The following is a 22,600-nucleotide window of genomic DNA, read 5'->3' as shown; positions in this document are numbered from 1 at the left end:
TTCCTGCTCATTTTTTTTTCTACTGCTATGATGTTGAGGTTTACTATTTATCTTCTAATAGATTCTGAATAGCGGAGTGCTTGCATTACCAGCAGTGACATATAGTTAATCTTGGGCACAGAGAGCTGTGAGGAGTCCAGACAGACTTCAGCCCTTGGTGGCACGCTTGAGTGAGGAAATTAGCTTGGAAATTGTTGTTAAAATTGCTCCTGTGTTAATTTTGCTGTGATACTGCAGCTTCTGGCAGTATGTGGGTTAGCAAGATGCTTGTGGCTGAGAATGAGGGCAGATTCTCACTTTGGAAGAGTCTCAGCAAAGACCTTGTCTTACACCTTTGCTTTGAGATTTACACTGAGAAATTTGGCCCGTTTTTCCGTTGCCAGGCCTATCTTCCAGGTGTTCTCTTATCCCCGATTGATCTTCTGGCCTACTTTCTATCCACTATGCATTAAAAGGTGACCAACCTGTCAGTTTTGGCTAGCATCAGGAGCAAAGCTTGTGTGCCTCAGGCTTGTTCCCTGGGGAGACAAGTAATTCTTTCATGGCACCCCTGGGATTGTCCCTCCTCCCCATTGCTGTATGAGCATCTTGTCCTGTTCGCAGTCTTCCACTCCTTTATAATGTTTTTTTACATGCACTTTGAAATAGCACTTGCACTTTCCTATTGCTCATTTTGCTGATGAAACTGAGCCTCCAATATGTCAGCGGTGGAGCAGGAAATGCAACCCAGATCACGTAATTCCTCCTCCCCTGTTCCTTTGAATGAATCCGTGGTCTTCATTTCGGGATAAATGTTTCTTCTGGTACGTACTAACACGACTTCAGATTCAACTGCAAGAACAGAAATGTGGCCAGGAGGATTTGGACTCCAGGGCCAGTATCTGTCCCTTTGGTGTTGGGACAGTGGGAACTGTCCTTGTGGACGAAAAGCTTCTCTAAAGGACACTATTCTCTGGCAAATGCCTGGACATCAAAGCTCGGGCAGTACTGTTCTCTGTACAGTTAGGCGGAGGGCAATAGGGCTTGCTGCCGAGTGCTTAGTGCGCTCAGCACTGGGCTTTTGCAAATTAAATGGGTGCCCTCTGCTGCGTAAGCCCCATGTTGGCTGCTTGTGCCATGTAAATTACGGTCAGGCACCTTTCCCAAGAAATGCTCTCTTTAAAATTGCATTTTTGTGCTGATGATGCACTCATTTAGAATTGGATCTCTTGTGCTTGTTGCCTCCTTGTGGCAAGCGCTCACCAGCAGGACCGGCTACTGGGGGAACTGCAGGGCAGTAGCTCCTGACCATCCCTTGGATGTTTATCCCTTCAGATGGTACCTGAGATACGATCTGAACATTTCCCATTCTCTGTGTGTGTCTCGGAGAGAAATTCTAGAGGCCATTAAGCTGGGTAATTTACATGCTTCTTGAGCCTATGCCTAGGGAAATATATTTCACAGGTAATTTCAAATCTCTTGGCGTGTGGAAGAAGTCATTATTCTAAATAGAAAGGGGTTGGTGATGTCGTGGGTCCCATTGAGAGGACCACATTAGAGACTAGGATTTTTCTCTCTTACAGAAAAGAGGCCGAGGCGTTATATTCCTAGGGTTTGGGGATGTCAGATGTTTTTGGTTTTAATGACAATACTAATTTAGAAAAGCAGATGAGAGAGCTATCTTGTAATCTTAGATTTCAGTTACATGAGAGCATATTGTGTGCGAGGGCTGGGAGGAAACCTACTCTGGCGTATCCACAGGTGTGTGAGTTTCCTGCTTTGGTGTTCGAGTGCTGTCTTCCAAGGGCAAACATCAAATTTAGCATCAGGATGTTGAGTTGTAGTTCTGACTCTGCTCCCAAAAGCCTGGCTGGATTTGAGACTACTGCTTCACCTTTGTAGCTCCGTTCTACACTCCTGAAAAAAACGGAAAATATTTTTGTCAGACATATTAGGAGGATTTGACAGTTTAATGTTGATCAGTCCCTTCAAAATGAGGTTTGATGGGCCGTTGCACTATCTTTGCTTTAATGGTGATGTTGCAATGGTGAGGGAATGCGGACGGTAACCATGATAACTGTGAAGCAAGGTTGTGGGTGCACTGCTGGCTTATTAGCTTGAGGCATCTGGCGAGGAAAGGGGACACATCTGTGCTTAGGCTCCAGTAGAGTTTCCTAGTGACCCTTCCCTTTTGAAAGGGAAGAGGGCTTGTTGCAGAGGTGTGTTTTCTTGCAGCAGGGGGCACTCCCAAGGTGCTTGCACAGTATCCTCATTCCTAAAGGTGCTCCAGCACAGCATCCTCCTTCCGTGGGGTCCCCCAGGACAAGGAGGTATATCCTTTCCAATGTGAAAAGCTGGCTGCAGCTGGAGATGGGGAAACTGAGCTTGATGGACCAATGTCCTGAGCACGTATAGCAAATCCCGTAGTACGTTCTGAATTATTTCCAGTGTGGTTCAGTCACCTCCATTTCCATAGGCTTCTATCCTTTTCAAAGGAAAGGTTGTATGTATATGCTATTCCCCAGTTGAGGGAGCAGTGTTTGTCCCACCTGGATGGGGAGAATGAGAGAGGAAGGTGACCTGCGAAAGCTGATGGTTTCATCCCTGTTGCTGTAGTGCTCCGAGTGATGCAGCAGCACTGGGACAAAACCGAACTGGGCTTCATGCTTCCACTGTCCCTGCCGTGGAGCAAGTCTGGATGCCATCTTACCACAGGAGAGGTCTTGCAGACAGCTTTTAGATGTGTATCACAAAGTAGTGAGGTAATGGCATAAAATGCAGTAAACTATTATTTATTTTTTTAATGCTCTCCACCTCCACCCCTTTTTTCTTTGCTGAAAGGGACTAATACAATGAAGAGCTGCTGCAAATGAAGGCGACTGCATATGAAATAACAGGGTTCTGGGTGTTTGGCTGGTGAGAGATGCAATGAGTGAGCATCGCTAAGTGCTTTATAATAACAATGATTACAATGCTCTCTTAGGAGCCAGGAGTCTCTCAGGTAGGGGGATGGTGGGAAGAAGGTTTGTTTAAGATGGGGGATTTAACTAGATAGACATTTAGTGACAGCGACACCCAGAAAGCCTCTGAGGAATGTTGCATATGATGCTGTGAGAGGCTACTCCAAAAACCCCAGGAAACTTGGATTAACATGGTTAGAAGCTGAAGAATAATGGCAATGGATGCCCCTAAATAGCTCTTGTAGCAGGAGGTCTTTGTGGCAGAGGTTAATGATATCTTTTCTTGCTGAGGAGAGAAGTTGTAGACACGAATTGAGCAGAGGTCTCATTAGCCAGTAGTCTTCCATCAGACTCCTTAATATGGCTTCTGTTTTTGTGATCAGATTAATTGTTGTGTGCCTGGTCGGTTTCTGATCAGCTGAAATCTGCAATGGGAAGGGTAGGTGCTGAAAGCAGTCTTCCCATGTTCTGTGGCTGGTAACACTTACCTAGTGCGTTGTTTTCAGCTTGTCCACGTTTGTGTTTTGCTGCAACTCTCCATAGTGGCATGACTCACCCTGGCAGTAGGAGCATCATTGGGTAGAGTACCTTGTGTGAACAAGAACGCATTGGGAAGCTCGCTCTTGTTGGGAGCTTTAGTCAGTCCTTTATTTCCTGGTTGCCACTATGGCATGATGTCTCTCCCTCACCCTTTGAACAGCACGTTGGAGAAATGAGAGATGACTACAGTGTATGTATTCAAACCTCCATTCCAGCCATCAGGACATGGCCCTCCTTCATCATGCTTTGCCCCATATCTTGACCAAACTCTTCTCAAAAATGACCCGAGCAAGGGGAATTGTTTTGCTTTGTCCAGTATCTTACTATTTGCGTAGCCTGGAGGTGGTGGTTGTGAATTATCCTAAAATCTTGCAGGAGCCTGCATCAGCTTGGATAGTCCTGCTGTTGCTCAGCAATGATACAGGAGCATGGGGCAACTCGTAGCATCTAATCACAAAGCTGTTTGCACATGCTTTAGATGACAGTGTTCTGGTGGCATGATATAGGAACACTACCTGGACTGTCTTCTTCTAGCCTGATGTGCCCAAGTGACAGCTTCCTTATTTCTCCAGGCTGTGAAAAAAGCTCTCCCATCTCCAACCAAAAGTGCAGATCCTGCAAGGTGTGACTGTTTTGTCTTCTGGGGTGGTTCAGCCTTCCATCTGGTGATGTGGATTTACTGGAATGAACAAGAAGATGCAACAATCTATCCTACTTCTGTCTAGCTCCCAAGAGAGTCATGAATTATACACAGAATAAACAAATAACCTGGTATGTCTGTCATTATATCATAAAGGACTTTAATAATTCATGCAGCTTGCAAAATCCTTACTAAGACCTACCCTCTGTAACCTTATCTTTGCAGTGGGGGATGGGATCTCTTCAGCCTCTACTCAGATTGCATCTGTAAAACAGAAGGAGTCAGTGAGGAGGAAGGTTTTATCATAAAACTTCATCTATATAACGGGTTGCAAAGCGACATGCAAGAGTTATCAGCCATTGGGGGTCTCCAGGGGTGCTGAAAATGACAAGTGGCTGCACTGGGGGAAATTTATGCAGGTAGTGTGCTTCATAAAACTGACACCTATTCACTTATTTATTAATTCATTGTGTTTCAAGTCCAGGTTTGTGACAGGCTTTGCGATCAGGAGCCCAGTTCTAATGCTACATGACCAGAGTGCCAACATGGTGGAACCCACAGACATCTCTTGCTCCTGATGCACAGCGGCAAGTGTGCCACAGAAATGTAGTTTCAAGGTGTAAAATAAGAGCATGGCTTTCAAAAAAGGAGGGAGGCTAAAGCATTAGGTTCAATCATTAGGGTAGGTAGCCTGTTGCTGGTATCACCAGTACAGCTCCAGTAATGGTAGCCATTGCCTTTGGCTTATTTTGCTTGTGTTGCAATCCTGGAGTCGCATGCTGGTGCTTCTGCCATCATCACAGGAGAGGTCAAAGTACGTGAGCCACCCATTGAAGTTCCCATTCTCAGGACCATCCCCATAGCAGCAGGAACAGTCGATCTGGATCTCTGGACATAACTGTAGTAACTAATCATAGAATCATAGGATGGTTTAGGTTGGAAAGGACCTTGAAGATCATCGAGTTCCAACCCCCCTGCCATGGGCAGGGACACCTCCCACTAGACCAGGTTGCCCAAGGCCACATCCAGCCTGGCCTTGAACCCCTCCAGAGATGGGGCCTCAACAACCTCTCTGGGAAACCTGTTCCAGTGCCTTATCACCCTTAAAGTGAAAAATCTTCTTCCTAAAGGTTTAATCTAAACCTGCCCTCTTCCAGTTTAAAGCCATTCCCCCTCGTCCTGTCACTACATGCCCTAGTAAAAAGTCCTTCCCCAGCTCTCCTGTAGGCCCGCTTTAGGGACTGGAAGGCCTCAATAAGATCTCCCCGGAGCCTTCTCTTCTCCAGGCTGAACAGCCTCAACTTTTTCAGCCTCTCCTCATAGGAGAGGTGTTCCAGCCCTCAGATCATCCTCATGGCTCTCCTCTGGACACGCTGCAGCAGGTCCATGCCCTTCTTATGTTGGGGACTCCAAAGCTGGATGCAGTACTCCAGGTGGGGTCTCACGAGAGTGGAGTAGAGGGGCAGAATCACCTGCCTTGACCTGCTGGCCACACTTCTTTTGATGCAGCCCAGGATACGTTTGGCCTTCTGGGCTGCGATCGCACGTTGCTGGCTCATGCTGAGCTTCTGGTCAATCAGCACCTCCAGGTCCTTCTCCTCAGGGCTGCTCTCCAGCCATTCCCCACCCAGCCTGGATTTGTGCTTGGGATTGCCCCGACCCAGATGTAGGACCTTGCACTAATTTATTCCTGTTGTAAGGCAACCAAATTCAGTTTTGCTTATACAGTTGGTACGTGGCTTGATTAGACTCCTGGCACACCAGAGGACTTCTTGCTGAACTTGTTCTGTCTCGCAGTTGAAAACAGCAAAGTAGTGTAACATCTCGAGGTGCCCAGTTCTGCTTCCAATTAGAGAAGTATGAGTTGGTGGCAATGTGCTGAGATCAGATTTACCCCTTAAGACTGTGAGAATTAATTCTTGCACATTTTCAATGTATTTGGGGATCCTCATATGGAGGTCCTGCCAAGTAATGCTCTTACCATCCAATTATCCATCACAGGATGGCCGCATCATTGCGTGATGGCGTGAAGATGAACTCTAGGCTGATAGGGATGGGAGGAGCTTGATGATGGAGTTCATGGCTGGAAGTGCTTTTTGGAAAAGGGCTCTCCTCTGCCGTACGGTCTGCAGCAGATATTTACCATGGTTGGTTTGCCATTTGTTCTTTTCCTTGCTGTGTCAACGAGAGGCGCGTGCACACGTTTAATCAGAAGAATGCAGTGCCTGTGTGGGGGCCTTTCGCAGCACTGCTGGGCAAATGTACCAGCTAACACATTCAGTGGCTTCTCCTTCCTCTTTCTGTTGGCAAATCATCCACCAACAGATTGCGATTTTCCTCAAACCTACACTAGGGCTTTAAATTATTCACTGAATTATCCTTTGGCCTCCAGCTCCTTTGCATATCAAATACTCCAAATCAGCTTTTTATAAAGTTTGAAATTCAAGATATTTTGATGGACATGTAGGTCTCAAAGAATAGTTATTGTGGCTCTTTGTCATACTGGGAGGGCACTTCCAGTGGGGTTCTGCAGGGATCTGCTCTGGACCTACTTTTATTCAATAGTTTCATTAATAAGTTAGACAACAGAATGGGAAATACGCTTATAAAATTTGCAGGCGACACTGAGCGAGGAGGGCTTGGATGTACTTTGGAAGGCGTTATCAGAATTCAAAATGATCTACAAAAATTGAACGGTGAGCTGGATATCAGCAAAATGAAATTCAGTGAAAACAAATGCAAAGTGCTGCACTTAAGAGGGAGAAATCAAATGTACAAATACAGAACGAAGAATATCTGCCTGGGTAGCAATGTGGCAGAAAAGATCTTGAGAATTATCATGCATCACAAACTTTGAGTCAATGAAGTGCTGTCATAGCAGAAGGGCACATTCATTCTGCAGTGTATGGTAGTTTCTTGGACAAGACTGGGGAGGTGATGTTTTCCTCCTCATGCAGCACTGGGTTTGACTTCTGTTGGAGTACCTGATCTCACTTTTTGGCATGAGCCTTTGGAGATGTATATAAACTGTAGAGAGTCCAGAGCAGGGAAACAAAAAGGATGAAGTGTTTAGAAAATGGTGCAAAAGAGGGAAAGCTGGAAAAAACTGAGTTTGGAGTAGAAAAATAAAGACTCGAAGGACAAAGAATGCAAGAGAATAATGATCTCCCAGTTCTTAGGAGCTGCTTGTAAGAATTTTTCAGTGTCTGCTGTAGGTGGGAAAAGTGGGAAGAGGGAAGTGAGACTTAGGGTGGATAAGAAAGTGAACACCTACTACATGTTCTGTTTCTAGGTGGACTTAGACCTTAAATGGTTAATGCTTCTGTTTTCTGATAGAGAAATCATTTAAGGAACAATTTTCCTATTGCGCTAAATGTCATTATTGGTGGCAAGTTGGTGGTTACTCTGTTTTTCCCACAGGTACCTACAAGAATGCTTGTGCTCAAGAACTGTTAATGAAACAAATTTTCTGTATAATTGTCAGACTGTTTTCCCCTCACTTTTTGCCCAGCTCTATCCATCCTGCAGGTTGAGAAAACTCCCCAGTTATCCTTCTAATTGTATTGTAATACTTGTTGGGGCATCAAACTGGGATCAGGATGGATCTGGTAGGGGGCTTGGCACTTGCTGATTTTATTTTTTTTTTTCTTTGCACAAGACATACTCTGCTGTAAAAAATTGTAAAGATGAAGCAGACAAAAGATAGGATGGAGAAACAGATGCAGAAATTTAGTGTTTGAATCAAGGAGAACAAAGTAATTTAGTGACAGAGCTGAATGTAGAACATGTTATTCCACTATCTTTCCCCTTCATGTTTCTTGAAGCTCTTCCTTGGCATATAGTTTTAATATTCATTTGTCCCTTCCTTCCCTCCTATAATAATGTCAAAGATGTTTTCTTATTATAGGGGAGACCAGATGGTAGAGGTGAATAATGTCTTGATAAATATTAAGAAAAGACTAGTCCAGCAGGAAAATTTTTCCTACCCCTCCTTTATATAAACACCTGTGCACATACTTTAAATTAAAAAGGAGTAATAAAATGACAGTGTGGGAGGCTTGATAATGTCTGGAAGCATGGTCAGTAAGTTATTTGGTTATTTTGAAGGAAACAGGTGCTCTCTGGAAGTTGTATCTTCAGGGGGAAAAAAAAAAAAGGCAACTTGTTTTTCCTTGGTGGTCAAATATTGGCTTATGTGGGGTTTTAGGTGTGTAAGAAATTAAGAAAACTCGGAGGGGGATGAGCGCGCACATACACACATGCACGCGTGCGCACTGACACATGCGCTATTATAGTTAAAGGATTAAGCATCTTGAAGGAATAAGCCAATTATAAGAAGTTCCTGCACAGCAAAAATTAGACAACACAGTAATTAATAACCTTATTAAATAGCAATATTTGGGCACTGAACCAAAGCGTATGAATCAGAGTGAAGCATTCTTGGCTGAACACACTGCGTGAAGTGTAGACACTTGTACAGAACACTCTCTCTGTAGAACCCAGTAAGCTTTGGGGCAGTATATCTACTTAGCAAGTGGTTTTTCCTCTTGTCCTTTCATGTTTGTGTGAATCTTTCTCTTATGTTTTGAGCCAGGAAAGCAGTAAGAGAAAAGGACCAAGTCTCTCTTTTTTTTTTTTTTTTTTTTTTAACATCCTTTCTTGCTCACAGCCAAACAAGTCCTCCCCTAAGGCTGCTTTAAAAAAAAACAAAAAAAAAATGTCCTCAAACAGAAAACTAATTTTCTTTCCTCTTACTTCTCCTTTCCATGTGCTTTTGTGAGAAGCCGCTTGCAACGAGGTTTATATTCATTAGTAGTTTGCGTAACTGCCTTCCCCACCCCTAGGTTAGAGGTGAAGAGGTGTGACTGCAGACCATGAAGGGTCTGTCCCACGTACCCTGAGCCTCCAAGGGGCAGAGCTGCAGTGGTACGTCCTCATGGTGCTGGCCACAGGCTGTCAGTGCGTGGCTTGCACCAGTGGCTTGTCTGCGAATGTCTTCAGCTTCTGTAGAGAAGACCAGGACTGCAAGCTGCCGTCTGTTGTGTGCATAAGTGTGGGAGGATGTGGGCCAAGGACAGTCTGTCTCCTGTCTTTCCAGGCAACTCTCATTTTCTTCCGGACCCACACAGCTGGAGTAGTGGTGTAGCCTCACAAACCAACACAGACATGCACAGAAGTCTCTGCAACTGCTTGGGTCACCTAAAGCAAGAAAGGGGCCCTAACCCTAAGTCAAGGTTGCTGTGACCAGTTGCAAGGCACAGGTGCCCACTGGGCAGGAGTGGGACAGGCGGGATGCTTTGCTTCCTGGCCCTGACTGCAAGATCAGTGATTTGTCTCCTGATGTGCTGCTCATCACAGTAAATATTTTTGAAGCTCTACTGCCTTTTTTTTTTTTTTAAGCCTACTTTATGTCATCTTTAAGAAAAATCAAATATGCAAATTATGAAATCAATTAGCATTTTTGTAGTTTTCTTTGGAGAGGCAGTGATAAATGGTGTTGTGTTTTCAAAATTAATTTATGTCCCTTGTTAACTGTTGCACAGGAGGATGTAAAATATACAGGGGAAGGAAAAAAACCCCATTTTTTTCAATGCCAGAGACTTTTAATGTATATCCTGGATGTGTGTGATCATGTTTGTGCATTCAGCAGCGTAGAGTAGTTAGGATGGAAGAGTCCTATGGAGTCTCCCAGCAAAGGCAGAGCCGGATGAGATGATGGTGGCTCACTGGGATGTGCTGTGCATGTCCCTGCTAAAGAGGGGACAGGGGATGGCGGGGCTGCCGGGCTGCACTGCATGTGGTTCCTGTAGGCACAGAGCTACCGAGTGCAATCCCAAACACTTGAGCTCAAGGGTTTTCTCCTCGCCCATGTAAATCCACTACAGAGGACACTAAAGTGGTACTCGGTTTAAGGGGGAGACTGTGCACATGGCTCATAAAGGGCGCCCGGTGGCTTTCTGTGAGCAGCACTACATCTGTGCTCATGGCTTCCCAGTCCATGTGTCAGCTGTTTTCTTTATGCTTTATTTGTAAAGGCCATTTCACGAGAGCAGTAGGGCACCCCAGGCTGTGTGTTTTGAGGAGTTATTGCTCCTCAAGCCCTGCAACACCACCTGAGGCGTGCAGTAACAGCCCAGGAATGCAATGACTGTCATGTCTTATTGCTTACAGCTTCCATAGGAGACACGCTTCAAAGAGAAATCTCCATGTTCATAATGGGCTATCAGTTGCTTTACCCTCTTCATCCTTGCTACGGTCATCTTACATAAAATTTTAAGTGCAATGGCCGTGGGAGAGAAACAAGAGGCAGAAGGTCAACTCAGACAGAATAATAATGGGGTTTATGTTGGGGGTTTTTTTGGGGGTGGTTTTTTTTTTTTAATGGTAGCTTTCAACCCAGCATACGGCAAGTGAGATGAAACCTCCAAATTATGGGATGTGGCCCACTCTGAAGACTCTGGTCATGGACATTACGAGGGCTAGAGAGAAATAGTAATGGTTTAGATACCCATACAACTGGCAAAAGCCCTTGTGTTTAAGGGATGTGCTAGTCAGAAAAAAATTTTTACTACCACTGGCAAAAGCTCTCCTATAGCCATACTACACCAAAAAAAAAAAAAAAGTGGCTTCTGCTATTATGTTTTTAAATCTAGAAACCTGGTGTCAGCTATGCAGAAATCCCCTCCCCCCTTTTTTGATAATGTAATACACACTGGTTTTTTTGTGTGTTTTTTTTTTTTTTTTTTTTGTTAAATAGTGGTATCTAAAGCTTGTACTACAAGGCTTAGCTTGACTTTTTGGGAAACTGCTAGTCTGTAAGGTTGAGAGCAAGATATCATAAGGCTGCACAATTAAAGAGAATTGCAGTCTTTCTCATGAATGAAAAATCCAATGGCTTTTCCCTAAAATAGTAGTACTTCTTGGGGTGGAGGCAAGGGGTGGAATAAGTTTAAAAAATACTTTTTTTTTTTTTTAGATCTGCTGACTAAATTTAAATTCATTTTAAATCCCAGCCCAACTGAGCGCTCAGTGTCTCTTTTGCATATACCAACAGAGTAATGCTGTTGCCTCTGTCTTCCTCTATAACTTATCCCCTCTGAAGGCTTGGCCATATGTGACGTTTATGTGGATATGAGCAGTTGTTAATGTTGATGGATACAGTTCAAGATGGACGGTAATTTTCCCTTGTCATGGTGGTGTAGGTGTTCCTGGAGGGAGCTGACACAGGCAGGTGTCACTGAAATTGAGGATCTTGCACAGAGCTGGAAGTTAAGGAAAGGTGTCAGCTCCGTAAGTCCTCAGCGGGGTTTCTTAGACCTGTGGCTGAGTATGAGCATATAACTGATTTTTTTTTTTTTTAAATTATTATTATTTTTTTTTCAATTCACTGGACAAACTGGAGGAGGGGGAAAAATATTCAGTTTTGGTGTTTCAAGGCATTTTTTTAAATGAATGATGTGTAAAAATAATTTTTGGTGAAAATACTTCAGAAGATTTATGGGTAACTTTGGACAACCTGAATAAACCTTTGAAGACAAATAAAATGTTTGACTGGGAACAAAAAAAAACCCAACCACCACCAACCCAAAACCCCACTCAGGTCTGTTTGTGACCCGTTACCTTCACACCGTCAGTTCCACTGAAGGCTTTGCTTTCCCTCCTTTGGCAGAAAGGTGGGTTTGCAGATGTCTTCACCCATCTCCATCCCTGGATGTCCCCTCCTCCCCAGCCGGGCTCCCAGGGGAGAAGAGGCAGTGTTACCTCTTCAGGAATGCGGGAAATAGCATAAGAAATACTGAAAAGGTTTGGCATGCGCAATTAAATCTTGTTTTCATCCACAGCCTCATATGTTATTAACTGGCATGAATTTTGCCTGTGTGAGTAACACACGTCTGTCTGCCAGTCCCTCCCTCTGCCTCCTTTCGTCCCCCCATCTCTCACAAGTGATGCTTCAGCTCTGTTCTGCTGGCTGTCTCGGGCATCTTTCTGCTTTGATATTTCTGCCCAGTTTTTGGGCCATGCTGTAAAATTCAGAGTCCTCTGTGGCCTTCCTTCTTAGCTGGATTTCTTTGCTCCTTGATCTCCAGGAGACACTCTTCCATGGTTTTGTGGGTGGTGGGAGAGCGTGCGTGGGCTGTCTGGGGAGCGTCTCTTTACATGAGGAATGAAATCATGTGGTGAACCGAAGCCAAGTGCAAAACTTTTGAGCTGGTCTGGTCCCTCCCACCATCGCTCTGCCGTGATGCCGGCCTTACCTTCTATTCCTTGTTCTCCATCCCTCCTTTCTCCGGTGTAGCGTTGAGGGATGAACGTTGCTGTGGAAGAAGCACTGAGGGCAGTGCAGAGGCAATTGAGCATTGCTTTTCCAGGTCAGATGGGAGACTTGACATTTGCGTGGCCAGCGGCTGGAGTCAGGAAATCTCATTAAAAGGAGAGTTATCAAGTTCTGTGGATTTAGAAGAGGGGTTTTTGTTGTTGTTTTGACTTGGTGTTATTGCTCTAAGCGGAAATCTGTGTAGTTGAATATATAGGGATGGTGCTGGAAGGACTGGCAGCCAGCTCCCTCACAGGGGTCAGGATGAAGGAGGGGCCACGTGGCAGCTCCTGGCCCTTTCTGCTGCCCCGGGAGGTAGCTCTGCCCACGGTGGACCTGGCAGAATCGGTTCCCGGCTCAGGTTGGGCTTAGCTGAAAGTGCAAAGCAGCTGAGCCCTCGGGCACTCGATGGCCTGTGCTTGGCTCCTGCCTCTGCCCGGGTCTCTTCTGTTGTGCCGCAGCAATAATCCATCGCCGCAGAAGGACAGGCACCGCTGGTCCTGCCGTGGCTCTGTGTTTGCTCTCTGCCACAGAGCCCTGCTGAAGCAGTAAGCTGTTTTCTGTACGCCACAGCACTTCGACCTTGTTAATCACTCTGGGCTTAAATAATTATCTACTGCAACTGTTTACATAAGAAGGAGAAAAAATAAAACAAACCACCTCATGCCTTGCAATTTTGGTTGTACCTTTTTTTCCCCCTCTTTTCTCTCTGTGGTGCCTTGTGCATAAATTTGGAAGTCTTGAAGTTTAGAACCTGCCCCAGCCGTAATTCTCAAAGCCGCATGTTCTTGCTATTCTGCCTGCACCCGGTGCTGCAGAAAGACAGCAGTTAACTTAGCAGAGGGCACCGATTTCAATTTCCTCCCTCTGCCTTCAGTCGCCTTGCTGATCTGTGAAGTGCCAGGGCTCTGACTCTGTCTCTCTTTCTTTCTCTCCCTTTCTCTTTCTCGCTGTCTCTCCGTCTCTTGCAGTATGCAGTACTGGGCCAGGAGGCTGGAGCAGGAGATTGATGGAGTGATGAGGATATTTGGTGGAGTCCAACAGCTCAGAGGGGTAAGCTGTCTGTCTTTTACCTGTGCTGCCTTCCTTGTGGCGATGAATGTTCTCATCTGCAGAAATCACCTGTGTGAACACTTGCAATAAGTCACCCTCTCAGCTCACTCCATGTGCAGGGTCACGGCTGGCTGTGTGTCTGGTTGCTGGTCAATTTGATGCATTTATGGAGTGTGTGGGAGTGAGTGTGTTTTGTATCTGTCTGTCTCTCGGGCTGCATGTCACTGCTATCTGAGCATGTACCTGTGGGGTGGTTTTTTTTTCTGTATGACACACTAAATGCATCTTAAATCCAACTAACCTTTCCTCCAGGGACTGAAGGTAGTTTAATTTGTGTTTTAATTTTAAACTTCTGTTGACAAAGCAGGAAATGTTCAAAGGATAATTCGACTAGCCGTTGGAAGCTCTGTGTTTTTAAATATGTGTTGCAGGTAAAACTGTAATTCTTGTTCGGCTTCTGTTTCCAACTGCACAGAACAAAACCCTGTACTGATGCTGGCATCTGCCTCCTGCCCCCCAAATTAGCACCAGGGCCTGAGTACGGCAGAAGCCAGACCTCCTCTTTTCCTGGCAGCAGAGCCCTGGGTTGGGTCAGCGCACTTACAGAACGGCTTCGTCGTGGTTTATTAGGCTTGTGGATCAAAGGGTCTTTAAGACTCTCTCTGTTTCCTCTTCCCAGTAAGACCCTGTTTCCCCTTCCCAACACTGTTGTGCTGTCTTTTGAGATGGAATAATTTGAAACTAAGGTTATGGTATTAATCTAAAGAAAATAGACTTCTCGAGCATGATAAATATGTTGCCCCAGAAAAAAGCATGGGGTGTATTTGCGTGTTCTCATGGCAGTGGCATGTTCTTCTCAGATGCCAATGATTTATGGGCCTCTGACTCTCCGTCTTACACTCGTAGCTCTACTGGCTTCAACAGAACTGTTCATGTTTTACGCTGTTGGTTGTATCCCATTGTCTAAACACAGAAGTTGCACTATTTTCTTTTAAATGCATTTTAAAATTAGTTTAATTGAAAGCTTGCAAAACTATTCATAGTTCATCCATTCATTCGCATTCATACTTGAGCTCTAGAATGGTGTATTTGGGCTTTGCTTGCATTCATTTCAACTGAACTTCAACTGGATTGATGTAAACTTCATGCGCAGCATGAAAAGTGTATACGGTGCTTTGGTTTTAACAAATATTTTTGATTGTATCTGTGCATTTGTGCAATGCAGTTTTGCATGATGGCAGAGTCTTAGAATCAGAGCCGGGGTTGCAAGTTTTCCAGGCAATCCGTAGGTGCAACAGCCAGCGTACTCTTTAGCAGAGCACATTAAAAAAAAAAAAAAAAAAAAAAACTGTACAAACTTTTTTAAAATTTCTCTCTGCAGAGCACATTAAAAAAAAAAAAAAAAAAAAAAGACTGCTACTACATTTTGTACATGTCCTCTCTTACAATTTATTCTTATTAGCTTTGATTTTGCTCCTTTGCATGTTAAATAGGTATATCATGTAATTTTTTTAATGCCATAATTAAATAGAAATTACACCTCCAATTTGCCAGCACTTGACTCCTATTGGCCAGTCAGTCAATTACAGGTAAGAGAGCTTCCCACTTTTTCTGTTTAATGCTTCTGATAGTGCATCACTTTAATGGATTAATACCAGATAAACTGACTACAGAGGGATTGAAGGGTTTTTTGGAACCATCTTGTGAAGGGAGGGAGCTGTGCATGATTATTGTGTCTGATGAATGTATAAACCACCTGAAACCAAAAAAATAAGCTACTGAAAGTTCCAACATGCTGCTGTTGGAACATGAGAAAAGACTAGTAGAGGCTGTCTGTCGATCTCCAGGGGGTAACTTGGGATGTGAAGTTCAGGTTTGAATCATAAATGCAATATCCAGTGAGTGACACTTAAAGACCATGTCGTTTGCTAGTGCAAACAAGCATAGCTTCACTGATGTGCGTCATCCTGAAGAACTCAGAGCTGTACTTGCAGGGAGTCCTCTTACCCACCAGTTGCACACAGGTTCATCTGGGTTGCAGTATGGGAGCTGTTTAATGTTGTAAAGTGGTATTGTAATCTACTCTTGAGACATGGTTTAAAAAAAAAATAAATCAATATTCTGCTGCAACCACACTCAAAATTTAGAGGGCAGCAACTAATTCTTAAGATTGGGACTCAGTCTGTGCTTCCCTTCTTGTAAAGGGCACTGCCTGGGCATGACTTGGACTTTGTATCTCAGCTTGCTCCATCGTCATGCTGGCTTGCAACTGGAATGCGGGTGCTGGAGTCCAGCACCAACCCGCAGAGCTGTGGTGTGCCCTCATGGAGCGAGCTACTGCCTGAGGAGCTGTGGGAGCTGAAACGTCTGTCTAGCTGGAAGTGAATCCCGTCCTCTGGGGTTTCTCAGGAAAGTTAATTAGTAGGCAGGGATAGATCTATGTGGGGCAGGAAGGACAAAGAACAATAGGGCAAGTAGAGCCCTTTTTTTGCCCAAACTTGCTGATGTTCCTTTGGGTTAGCCTGGGACATGTCTGCAGAGTGTCTGCAGAGGAGGGCTTCTGGTACGTAGTGCATAGGGAATGATATTAAAGGGAGGGGAAGAGGGCTCCGGTGTCACTGAAGACCATACTGGTCCTTCTGAACTCGGTGGTGTCTGCCGTGCAGGCGGTGGGTCCCACTGTCATGGGTCTGTGAAACCTGTAAGCACGGGCTGTGGTGCCATGCCAGAAACGGATCTTCCCTTTCCAGGTCAGGCCTGAGTATCAAAGTGGCAGACCAGTAAATAATAATAAAAATACCCTTCTCTGAGGTTTGTCAGGTTTACTTATGAATATTTTTTTTCTTGGGTTGCTGTGAAAGGATGTGGACCTGTTCTTTGGTTATTGACTGAAATCGTTAACTGTTGTGGCATACGAGGCATGAAATTTATTGTCAGAAATATGGTGTCCAGGTGCATAACACTGCTGAATATTTTATCTTGCTGGAGTGCTGCCCACCCAAGAATGATTTTTATTCTAACTCTTCAGTCATTTTCTAGAGTTGGGGTACTAAATATTGACTGCCTTCGCTTCCCTCCTCTCCTGCAGGGTGGACAGGCAGTTATCTCATATGCTTCCCTGGGGAGATTATCCAAGCTTGCACCATTCAGATGCTTCTTTGCTCAACTGGAGTGTTTTTCTGTAGCAAATTTAGAGGAGAGTGAGAAGGTCTGAGATGCAAAGGGGCGTCATGCCAGGGACTCGCCTTTCAGCTGTGAGACACCACCTCATTTCTCTCCTGATGTCCACATCTTGAAAACACTGAAGTGCAAATGTCCCTCTCGGTCAGACTGGCTGTGATGGGGCTACGTGTATATCTGAACGCTGTGGGCTTGGGGCTGTAGGGAGGACCGTGGCCTTGCTGAGTTGATTCTCTGCCCATTGAAGTCGGTGTTCAGCCCTCTGGGTGCTCGTGGTGCAGCATCGTGTTGGCTGGCCGGCTGCTCCCGGCGTGCCTCGAAACAAATCCCAGCACTTGGAGATTAAGAAATGTCGCTTTGCCTCTCTGTCCTCGCCTCCCTTGTGGCTCACCAGAAATAACTGAGAGCACAAATCATTGCTCTTTTAACTCTGAGTGGCACAATGATACGTGGAACCCTAAAATGCTGGATGAAATTCTTTAAATAATTGCTCCTAGAATAAGGAATAGTACACTAAAAATCCAGCTCCCTGACTTCTGTTCTTTTTCTGTTAGTGACTTTCTTCATGGCTACAGTGGACTCTTCATCACTTTGCAGGACCAGAAAATGTTTGGTTTTGACATTTCCTGCTATGCTGCACTAAATTTCTGTTTCTTCTAGTGTTTTGGCACAAGTGAAAGTTGTTGACTTTAGTCAAAAGTGGACAAATTTGTTGTGTTTCCAGCCTAGATGATTTCTTCATGTTGCAAAACCTGCTCCCAGGTAGACTCTGTGGTCGAGAGCGATTAGCTGGAGAGGATAGCTGGGCTGAGGTTGCAAGTCTCCTCTGGCTTGTTACTTAAATTGTGTTTGATCCCATGTCTCCTGAGGTGAGCAGCTAGCTGGTCAGGGCACCTCCTCCTTCTCTTCTAGTACCTTTTATCTGTGGCTGCCTGTTAATGGGCTTGCTTCTTTGCTGACAATTACCGGGGAAGCCAAAGCCTTCAGAATGAAATGGGGAAAAACAGAGCAGTGAAAGTGCTGCGCCCCCTTTTCTGTGCTGTCTTCCTTCCTGCCCTTCTCTCTGGCTGCTTTCCTGAGGACTGCTTCAGTAGCAGGGCTGAGCGCTCACCCGGAGGCATGGCACGGTGGCAATGCGTCCTTTCCCTGTTTGGCAGACGGGCATTAGCTGGGGCAGGGTGAGTGGCAGAGCTGGACCCGTGGTTTGGATGAACAGGGCTTCAAGTCTGGCAAGCTGTTTTTGCACCCTCCTGCCCTTTACTCTGGGCTATAGAGGGAAGTCGAGAGAGTGTCTGGATCTGCCTCACCACCATACGACTGGAAGGTATGAATACTGCTGACCTTGACGGTGAGGAAACACCCAGTCCATAAAGGTCCAGATGGCCCCAAACCTGAGCCCAGGGTGAGGCGTGGTGAGCAGCTTGCTGGCAGAGCTGGGCAGGCAGCGAGCCTCTGCGTGAGCTCTGCTTGGTCTTCAACACGTGGGGCTGCACGGAGAGGAGGATGAGCCCAGGGAGAGGCTGCCCTTCGGGATGTAGCCTGCTACCCACAAGGGCTTTGCTGAATGTAGCAGAGCAGACGTGGCTGGACTTGGTCCTTGTAATCAACATCTTATTTTACTTCAGTGGATTTTTAATTTCTCCGTCTCTTATTCTTGCTTGCTATCTTGTGCTGTTTTCTCAGCTTTGTTTTGCCAGTTTGGCATCTCTGCCTGGCAGAAGTGCTGCTGTTCATTCATCTGGTCTTTTGTGAAAGGGAAGGACAAATTCTGCTGGCTGGGGTGTGGGGCAGAGCGACCAGGATCTGTGCCGGCATCCCCACCTTTGTCTGCCTTGCGGCATCACTGATACATCACTTTTTGTTTTCAGAGCATGGTCATCCTTGAGCTGAGCCAGGTGAGGAACTGTGGTTGAGCTGTACACAAACAAGAACTTGGATTTTAAAGAAAAAAAAAAGTATACTAGCAGAGTTTTGGCTTGGATCTGAAGAGCTGAAGTGGCATCCACCTTGTATATTACTGCAATCACTAGTACTCCTCCTGTGGTGGGGTCTCTGCAGTACTGAGTATTTCAGGTGGCTCTGTGAGTGTATCCCTTACAAGACTGCTGGTACAGAGCTAGAGAGTCTCTTTAATACCAGCACTAGGAGGTAAGACATGCTCTTATCAAAGGAGCTGCTGAGGTTTTCTATTCAACTTTTTTGTTCTTGGGTAACTACTGGCATAATAGTAACATAGCCAAAATCGTCCAAGTAGCTGTGGTATTACATGATGTTGAATTTGCTCTTTTGTTTTCTCTGGGTATAGAAACACTCACCTGGTCATTCAGTAGGGCTAGAGAATGTGGAAAGTGTTTATGGGATTTTAAATGAACGATGCTAGAGAATCAGAGCCCCCCTGCGCAGTGCTCTGCACGCAGTGTCTGAGGAGCACGTCTGCTTCCAAAGGGCTTTGTCAGATGGAGTGGGCATTTACAGGACAGTGATGTGGTCCTTAGAGATGGCAGCATTGGGAATGAGATGCTAATATTCTGATATTCAATCCAGTACCATAATCCCCGGTCTGGACTTCAAAACAGCGTAGCAGCCTGCACCTGGCCCTTTCCTTCTGAGGAGTCAGCCCCAGCCTCTGGAGTGGGAGACAAGTGATGCCCAGTGACTGCACTGCGCTCAATAAGAGCTGAGAGAAGGAGTTGGAGCCCAAAGTTCGGGCAACACACACAGCCAGCTGCTTATGCTACTGCAGCACCGAATGCCTGCCTTCTTCCAAATGCTGCAAGGGAGAAAGGACCTAATTGAGTTTTCCAACAGCTCGTGCCTGTCTGGGGGCTGACCAAGAGTATGGACTCTGTTCCCCAGCGAGATGATGCCTAACTCCATGCTCTTGGTTCCCAAGCTCGTCCTTTATCTGCCTGATCCTTGCAGTTCTCTCCCCCTTTTCCCTCCCCCTCTCCTGCCAGCGTGCGCACAGCCTGCTTCCGCACACCATCGCTGTGCCCTCCCCTGCTCCTCATGTTTGATAAGAGGAAGTGTGCGATGCCAGATAAACACATTCCTGTTCCAAACTGCTTGGGTTTATTTTAATCTGCCTGGGCCGTTCAGCAGCCTCAGCACTCTGTTCAGCACCGAGTGCAAAGCCAACAATATATTATCAAGGAGGAACATTTAAATGTCCTTAGCCTTGCAGGGGCTTGGTTGGAGGAGGGAGGTCCTCTGCCACCCTTGGCTTGGGCCAGCGTCTGCCATCATTAGTCCCCTCGCACCCATCGTCTTACTCCTCACTCTTTCTCTCTACTAGAACCATATTGCATCCGTACAGGGAGATGTCAGGGAAACATATGCTCCAGCTTTTAGTACATTTGCATAATTAGAGTAATGTGTATGAATAATTTATAGCTGTATGTGGCTGCTCAGTGTGTGACGTTAGCACCCCTCGCTAAATCCTTTCCAGTGGGTGGTGCAGATCCTGCACCAGAGCCATTGTGCCGATGCAGCGTGCAGCCTGTTGGCAGATGCAGGAGCCCTGCTTTGAGAGATCGGGGTGTGCATATATATATGTATGTGTGTTTGTGTGTATATATATATATTTAGCGGAGAAAGATGGGCTTTTACAGTCGTAGGGGAAGAGCAGGCTAGAAGTCTCAGAGGCTAAAATGCCTTAGACTCTTAGGCTCAAGTCTTGCTCCATTTATGCAGAAGCTGTGAATTAAAATGTTCTGCAACATTTGAAAGCTGAGGCAGGGATTTTTCTAGCAGGACTCAGGTGTGACTAGTTTGTTAGTTTGTGTGCCAGGTTTGTGGTTGGGTTTTTTGGTTTTTTTAAATGACTTTTTCAGATCAAAAAACTTAGCAGCTTGCAGGGGGGAAGGGATAAACTTGCCTGTACTGTGTCACAGAGCCTGATCTCAATCAGTCGGTCAATAAATAGTAGCAAAGGTTCGCCTGGGCACAGTCTCACTGTTTACCAGCTCTTTAGTGTGGGAGTTTTCATGCTGGAAAGCCCAGAGTCCCAGGTAGGTTTTCTAAAGGAGTGATCCGAGTGGTTGAAATCTGGTATTTATGTTTCAGTTAATTTTAGCTTAAACTATATTTGGTCCTTTCCAAATGTTTGAGAGCCTTGGCTGGAAAGCCCTTTGTAAACTGGAATGGAATGCACGCATGCACACTTACTAGCTCATTAGTATTATCCACTGGGAAACTGAGGCAGGTGGTTAAGCTGAGCGAGTGTGCATAACGAACGTGTGGCGCAGCCTGGACTGCTCTCCATCACGTGTACAGCCAGCAGCTCCTTAGAGGGGTATGTGTTTCGAAGGGTAACAGGCATAGTAATAGTCCGTAAAGCCCCTGCTTTGAACCTTTTTGCTTTACAGAATTACTTAGTAAAGATAATACACTTGCAGCTAGTTGGTGGGTTAGCAAGATCAGAGGGGATTGCCGTTGAGTTTTATGGAGTCATTTCTGATTTATATTGCTGTTAGTGACGAGTTAAATGAGCCCAGCATTCGACAGGCCGATGTTGAGGTGCATGCATCTCCTGAGTGGGCTGCTCTGTGCTTCGTGTCCAAAAACATAGCTGATTTACCAAACCAGTCAACAACCATCTTTGTAAGATCCTCATGAATATTCAGTGAAACTCTTACAATTGATGGTGTTGCCATTACACAGCCATATGAATCCATGGGAATGACGAGACCTTGGTCCATGTTTCTGGAAACCTCCCTCAGCCAGGCTGTCGTGCCCTCAGCTGAAGGAGCCTTTGTGGTCCCCACGTCCATCCCAGCTTAAATAGTTACCTTCAGACTGCGTTTAAAAACAAAGCAAGACAAAATCCAAACCAACCCTGCCAGAACGCGGGATGAATAATTAGGTGGAGATCATTAAAGTTTGCCTCCTTAAAAACATACATAGATTATTCTTTAATGGAAAGTTAATTGTTTTATTATTCTCTCCAGATGGTTCTTTTCCTTTACATTCACAGGGGAATTGATGTAGCCTGGGATTCAGTCTCCTGTGAGCAGAGCTGATAACCAAAAATGCAATTCTATTGCTGATCAAGATATAAAAACAATAGAAAACATGTATACATATTCCATCATAATTTCAGATTTTAAATATTATTTATAGGCTGTAAGTGCCCCCTCGGTTTGAAATGCTGCAGGCTGTGGAGTTTGCAATTCTCTTCCTGGTCGGTTTGCCAAGCGGACGCGTGGTATGGGACACTGCTGAGTCCTGGTTTTCATGCGGCTGATCAGTTGCTTCCAAGTACCGGACTGTGGAGGAGCCTGCAAGTGCCTGTGCTGAAATACATAGTGGTACTGAAAGGTTTAAAGCAGGAAACTGTTGTTAGATCTCGGGGTTATTGTGTGGAGAGAGCAATAAAATGTGTCACATCTTCTTTATTCTGTATGCAAAAACGCAGGAGGGCTCGGGAAGGTGGGGCGAATATGGTGGAGGTGACTTCTCAAGGGCACAGTTGTGGTGGTTATGTTCTAGTGTGGCTTCAACCTGGTAGATTGCAGCTGCGAGCTTGCATGTTAAGTGAGCATATTTATCGTTTCTCATTACAACAGATCACCTTTGACATCTGATGTGAATAACTTGAATGGGCCCCTTATTTCAAACACCCAGCCATGCTGCCCTATTGGCCTGCAATGATTCTGCTGGTTTTATAGGTACTTATTTCCTTTTAATTATTTAGAGTTAAAATATTATTGTAAGGGAGGGAGAGAGAGTGGAGCCTGATATTACCTCAGCCTTGCCTTCCTCACTGAAGTCCAGATGATCTGCTTATATTGGAGAGTTTTGAGAGGAACTGCCTCTTGGGAGACTTCAGCTCTTGGTAACCTTCAGGGATCTGTAGCCTTCCAACACTTGTATCCTTTGCGGCTTACTTGGACGATGCTGCATACAATGAGCTTGAAAAACTCCACGCTCTTC

The 22,600-nt window shown here is 45.3% G+C and overlaps 1 protein-coding gene across 1 annotated transcript in view; it reads left to right on the top strand.

The window, feature by feature from the left end:
• The first annotated feature begins 13,405 nt into the window (after nucleotides 1-13,405).
• The window catches only part of CACNA2D2 (calcium channel, voltage-dependent, alpha 2/delta subunit 2), a 207,649-nt gene continuing 198,454 nt past the window's right edge, over nucleotides 13,406-22,600 (top strand). The window contains exon 1 of the mRNA XM_009891300.1: nucleotides 13,406-13,486. Within this exon, the coding sequence (XP_009889602.1) occupies nucleotides 13,406-13,486 (81 nt within the window). The remainder of the gene's footprint in view (nucleotides 13,487-22,600) is intronic.

Source organism: Charadrius vociferus, unplaced genomic scaffold, assembly GCF_000708025.1.
Source record: "Charadrius vociferus isolate BGI_N301 unplaced genomic scaffold, ASM70802v2 scaffold758, whole genome shotgun sequence".
Lineage (NCBI taxonomy): Eukaryota > Metazoa > Chordata > Aves > Charadriiformes > Charadriidae > Charadrius > Charadrius vociferus.
Note: the sequence above shows the minus strand (reverse complement) of the source record. Positions and strands in the feature narration are given on the sequence as shown.